Source organism: Urocampus carinirostris, chromosome 6 (assembly GCF_059441175.1).
Source record: "Urocampus carinirostris isolate Australia breed hairy pipefish chromosome 6, RoL_Ucar_1.0, whole genome shotgun sequence".
Lineage (NCBI taxonomy): Eukaryota > Metazoa > Chordata > Actinopteri > Syngnathiformes > Syngnathidae > Urocampus > Urocampus carinirostris.
Genome location: NC_142354.1, coordinates 7,116,241 through 7,122,117, shown reverse-complemented (window position 1 = coordinate 7,122,117; position 5,877 = coordinate 7,116,241). Strand labels below are relative to the sequence as shown.

Sequence of the window (5,877 nt, the reverse complement as noted above, 5' to 3'; positions counted from 1 at the left end):
GAGAGAGACAGGCAGGGAGACACCCGGCTTCTCTCCTCAGGCCACGTGTGTAAAAGCTCTCACTTTTACCGCCATCCTTTTCCTTGAATCACAGTTTGCGCCTTGTATCCTTGCGCTGGTGACGTGAGATAGATCCACGTCGAGCGATCAATTCGCCGGTGCTGCCTCTCGTCTCGTTTTTTCCGCTGGGACTAAACAAAAAGAGCGATTTATGTCAAAGATGTATCAATCACCTATAACCCAGTTTGTCGCCGGTGCCGTTTTGGCGCGGTTTTTCCTCGCGGAGGAACACTGTCGAACCGCGCCCATAAATGCACTGCGGCCGCGCCGGCCACACCCACTAAGCGTGCTAAAATCTAGTCGGGTGGTCGAAACAGCCTGCGTCGAAACATGCTCCGCAGTTGCCGGTTCAACTTTCCCAGAAAGCTCCTCGTTTTTGCTGCGGATTAGTCGTCGCATTCCCCAGCTGTTTGCTTACAACTGGACTTTTACCAATTTGGCGCTTCTTTCCTTTACTTGACTGAAATCTCTTTGAAAGCACAACTATCGGTAAGATGCCTCTTTTATGTCCTTAAAGCCATTAACCTTTAAGTGCATATGACGACAACCGGCGCTTTGCGATACAAACTATTTCAGTGGAATTTTCGCCTGCGTGGAAACTCGTTGTGCGACCGGCGTGGGGTTAAATGCGAACCGCCATTGAGACCCTTTAAAAATGTGTCGCCACTGGGTGTCGCCGGGATTACGTTAGGGAATGTTCACGTTTCTCACCTCGACTAAGTTTTATCGTCTTCACGTTAGTCCTGCAAACAAATTCCCAGGCTATGTTTGTGGATTGTGCGTGAAATGACATCGGTGTGGGTGTTTGCAATTACAAGTTAATTCTGGTACTTGAAAGAGACACACGTGTCTCCCATCTGAATGCATTGGGACGTTCTGTAACTCGCTGCAGCGGCCAAACCCTCTTTGAAGGTGTACTTAGAATGGTTGCTTCTTTGTAATTCACCCGCTGCATCCTTTTTGGTAAACATAGGCTTCGTTTCGTGATGCAACCGCTTCGTTGTTGCATCTCTGTGGATTGGGTAATGCAAATGCACGATTATTTCATTGCATTACATTGTTGTAATTTAGGACAGTCTGTTATTTTACTTGTCTCTTTGAAGTCCTTAGTGGATGTTTGCCCTGGAATGCATTGTCTTATCTCGTTGCACACAACGTTGATATCGATGACAATACATGCAATTCAATTTACTCCTGGGTGCAGATATAACGCAATCTGCATGTTCAAACACACAGAATAAGTGTAAAGTGAATGCAGCACACTGTGTGGCTTTGTTGTCCACGCCGAGCATGCAAGCGCAGCACGTGATTGTGACATGACCCCCACGCCCTGCAGACAAGTGGAATGTGTTCGTTTGGTCCCAGATTATATTTTGTTCAAAGACAAGGCTGTGATTTTTTTTTTTACCTTTTTAGTCATTTGTAAAAAAAAACTGTAAAGTTATCTTTGATCTCTTTGATTTCCCCCCTTTCTACAGCTGTTGCTGTGACGTGTGGAGAAAAGGGCGTGGGCTACTTTGATGCATGATAGTAGAGGGTGGAGCCCCTTTGATGTAAACATGAATATAAGGCATCCCCAGCTCAGAGTAGATTTTGTAAGCATTGGGTTTTCTAGGATTAACGTTCCTGGCTGGATCTTAACTCTGATTTATTTTTCTTTTGGTCTGCAGTTGCAAGATGTTGCAAAGCTTTTCTCAGTCTCCAGACTGGCTTGACACCGAGCCGCTACTCTTTGATGAAGAGTTCTGCCAAACTCTGATGAAGGACCTCCAGTCGCTGCCAACTCCTCCGCAGTCACCCCCAGATAAAACTGATGGCGGCGGGGGGCTAAAGCCCCTCTCGAGCGGCGACACACTGAGTTTTGTGTCAGACATGCTGCTGGAGGACCAAGACATGCATCTGGACTGGAACTGCGGCTTCATCCACGACAAGGATGTAGCTGGTGGGGGAGGGGGCCTTACCCCCACCTCCACGTTGGAGGAGGAAAGCATGTGGAACTTCTTTGTGTCGGACAAGAACCCGTTTGAGAAGATGGCAGCGTCAGTTTTGGGCTCCAGTCCGTTGCTGTCCGACATTGATACCGGCATCTTTGAGGGGCTCGCCGGTTCCACGCTGGACTGCCAGAGCCTGATGGGAAGCCAGGAGAAAAGTGAAATTACATCTGATTACTGCTCTGTGGGAGGGGATGCATCCACTTACACATCCACGTACTCGTCTAGTGACTCAGGTGAGAAATGTTGCTCTGGTCTTTGAAGTCTGCTCCGGTGCACACACAAATGCATGCACGCTACCCGGCATAATAGTTTGTAGAAGGCAGTGGGTGGGGCTTTGACCAGTGACTGCCAACTGTGTGCACGCGCACTCCATTCATGACTCAGGCTGTTCTCTGGCATTGCTGACTGTTAACCACACAGGAAGTGGTGAACCGCTTAGGGCAACGGCCAGTTATATGATACCCGAGTTAAGTAGGTCTAAAATTTTAGTTTAGAGTTCTAGGTATAACACCGAAACCTTTTTTCCCATAAATCTTTCAAAGATTTACACCTTATAGTCCTAAAAAATGCAGTATTTACCAATAAGGGACAACTTTGGAAATTGCACTTTCTTTGTAAAACCAACAAAACATATTTTTACATTTGCTTTTCAAGTTTAAAAAATAAAATAACCGTGGACAGTATTGAAATGTTTAAAATGTTCTGCATAAACTTTGCTCTTTGATGGTGGGGTGCATTGTTTGAGGTGCCCTTAAAGTTGAAAGTAAAATATTTTTTCTTTTAAGTCTGTGTTAGCAATGCCCAAATGAGTTCAGAGAGCCCTTTAACTTTCCACTGTGCTTCTATATATGCCTTTGTTTAACCATTTCTATCTCAGCAAAGTCAAGTCATGTTTATTTTTGACGCCCTTAACCACAGAGACTCAAAGGGCTGCACAGACCACAGAATATTGCAAACCAGTTTATTATGATACCATCCCCTGATCTAAAACCTACATAAGGGAAAATAATACACAGATATTGTTTCTATTTGTTAGTGTAGCATTAAAATGGTAAATGGCCTGTTTCTAGTCCAAACGCCAACCCAAACCCCAAGAAAGACGAAGGAGTTTATTCAAGCAAGTCTATGAATAATCATGAAGTTTGACAGAGGCTGGAAAGATGACACAATCCAGAAGATGGCGGCCGCGAGTGAAACTGTTTCAAATTCGGTCCAAGTCCCTAAATACTCAAAACAATTACTTTTACTTTTGAAAACACAACTCTACTAAAAAAAATCTTATTTATTCGGACTGGTTAAATTAAAGTTCTGTTTCTTGTCATGTCAGAGGAGGAGATCGATGTGGTGACAGTGGTCCGCTCCCCGCCCAGCCCGTCGTCCCACCGGCAGAAACGCCAGCGCGACGAGGAGGAGGAGCAACGAAATGCTCTCCGGCGCCACCACTTGGACATCCAGCTTCAGCACAACTATGCTGCGCCGCGCCCGGTCTCCCCGCCACCACGCTCATCTGGAAAAAGGCGCTCCCGCTGCCACGCTTCATCCTCAATGACGGGTCGCCACCACTACACGTCATCGCGGCATTCTACAGACATGGAAGATGAAGAGGAGCGCCGGCGAACACACAACGTGATGGAGCGTCAGAGACGCAACGAGCTCAAGAACTGCTTCATGCGCCTGCGTGACAACATCCCCGAGCTGTCGCACAACGAGAAAGCATCCAAAGTGGTCATCCTTAAAAAGGCCAGAGACTGCATCCTCGGTCTAGAGGACAGCGCCCAGCGGCTGAAGGCAAAGAAGGACAAACTGCGAGCTAAGCAGGAGGAGCTCAAAGCTCGCCTGCAGCAACTCCGAATGCCCTTCCAATCTTGAAAATGACAAAGAAAGGGAAGGAGAGAATTTTTGTTTGTACAAGAGAGTTGATCTTTTGTTTTCAGGAAAGACGCACGCTTCGACACGAATATGAACGTTGCGCTCGACTTGACACGCACCCACATTGCGATGCCTTGACTGCTGACTGTTGAATATACACCCACACAAACACAAACGAGGTCAGTTCTTGTTGGTTAAACTTGAACATGGGTCACTTGCAAAAGGTTTGTTATTTACTTGTGAAATTTCAGGGTGAAGGTGCTGGCATCGTCAGCGGCATGCCGCGAAGGGTGTGGGGGACTATTTAGGCGCTTCATCCTGAATTGTTACCCAAAGGCAAAAACTGTTGCACAATTGCAAGTGGTGATTTCAGGATGTATTGTAGCCATAACAGCCAGCAAATCCCACTGTTGCCAGCCTGTACACCTCCGGGCCCTTTCTTTTGGGTGTATTGTTGACCCTTATCAAGCCATTTGATGCCTTTTGATGACTTTTGGGGGTGTCAAACTCGTTTTTGGTTCATTTTTCAAAGAAAACGACGGCATTATAATATATTTGGCAATGGAACACAACCCCCCCCAACCCCCCACCGACTGTATCACTGTTTGCTTTTGTAATGTCACATTTATCAACTGTTGAATTTTGCTGCCCTCATATTTGCAATCTATACGGACTGCCACCCACTTATCAGTCATTTCTGACAGAACCCTGCTTATTATTTACCTAGATTTTAAGTCCTCGTTCTCTAACTCAACTTGAACAAAGCTTTATTTATGAAGGAGCCCATTTACTACTCGAATTGCAAATGAGTCCGGATGTTGTGTTGTTGCAGGGTTCACTGTACAACAACAAAAATCTGTCAAACGTTTATGGTGGACAGCAAAATAGGTTTTAGTATTTGTAAAACATTTTTTTTAACAAATGAAAATGCATTTTTTGCCCAGAAACAAAGAACATGATTTTGACACTTTATTTGCTGGCCCCCGTGGCCTTGAGTTTGCTGTAACCTCGCCAAAGTTGCTTTTTGATATTTTGCTATGTTTATTATTATTTTTTTTTAATTCTGGTTGCTGTTCTGTAGCAGCGCTTCAGTTTTTTAGCGGCACCTGCCACTTGATGAAATGTGCTGGGACCACTTGCCGACATTCCCTGTTGATCAAAACAGGAAGTAGCTACTGTGATCCAGTTTGGTTAACCTTTGGATGTTCAACATCTTCCCGGGATGTTTATTGAAGAAAAGAAAAAAACAGACGGCAGGGATAAGTTTGTAAAGCTACCTCTGCCTCGAACCCCGAACCTTCCGACCCTGTCCACCTCAATGGCGGTGGTGGAAATACTGTAAGGTTTTTTTTTTAATGTATGTTTTTCTTATTGTATGGTAAATTATTTTTGGTTGCTTTTCAACAGGGGTTCGTTTATCTGTTTGAAATTTTTGAGATTTTTTTTTTTTTTTCACCAGCACTTTTTTTAAATATTGATACAATTTAAAGAACCGGAGTTGTTTAATGTGTTTGGATAATGTGTGCCTGCTTGGATTTGAATGCACAGATTTTTTTGTATTGTGCTTTATTTCTTAAAAGTTCCAAGAATATAAATTCTCAATATCAATCATGTTGTGTCTTGAGTTTTGAGTTTAGTTATTAAAATGTGAATAACTGGTATTTTGGAATTCTTTCAAAAAGGTATTAATAGCTGTTGGGAAAGCATCTGCAGTCTAGGGCCCTTTGGCAATAGGCCTACAGAATTTGGTGTTGCTGTTAAAGAATTGGTGTTCCAGCTCTTTCATTCTGCAGCAGGCTGGTTAATCTGAGGTGATGAAGTCAGAAATGTCATCTGAATTTCATTAACTCCATTAGTTCCTTATGATTATACCAAGGTAAAAATGTTATGCTTTCAACAGTTATTGGCTCAAAAGTTAACTTTTGTTTTTCAGTGCGTGTGGACATCAACAGCG

General features: G+C 44.2%; 1 protein-coding gene across 1 annotated transcript; it reads left to right on the top strand.

Annotated features, from left to right (window-relative positions):
* The first annotated feature begins 315 nt into the window (after positions 1-315).
* On the top strand, positions 316-5,531 carry mych (myelocytomatosis oncogene homolog). The gene is made up of 3 exons (XM_088337654.1): positions 316-549; positions 1,731-2,287; positions 3,382-5,531. The coding sequence occupies exons 2-3, from the start codon at positions 1,738-1,740 to the stop codon at positions 3,921-3,923; spliced, it is 1,092 nt and encodes a 363-aa protein (XP_088193780.1). The 5' UTR covers positions 316-549; positions 1,731-1,737; the 3' UTR covers positions 3,924-5,531.
* Positions 5,532-5,877: the final 346 nt, after the last annotated feature.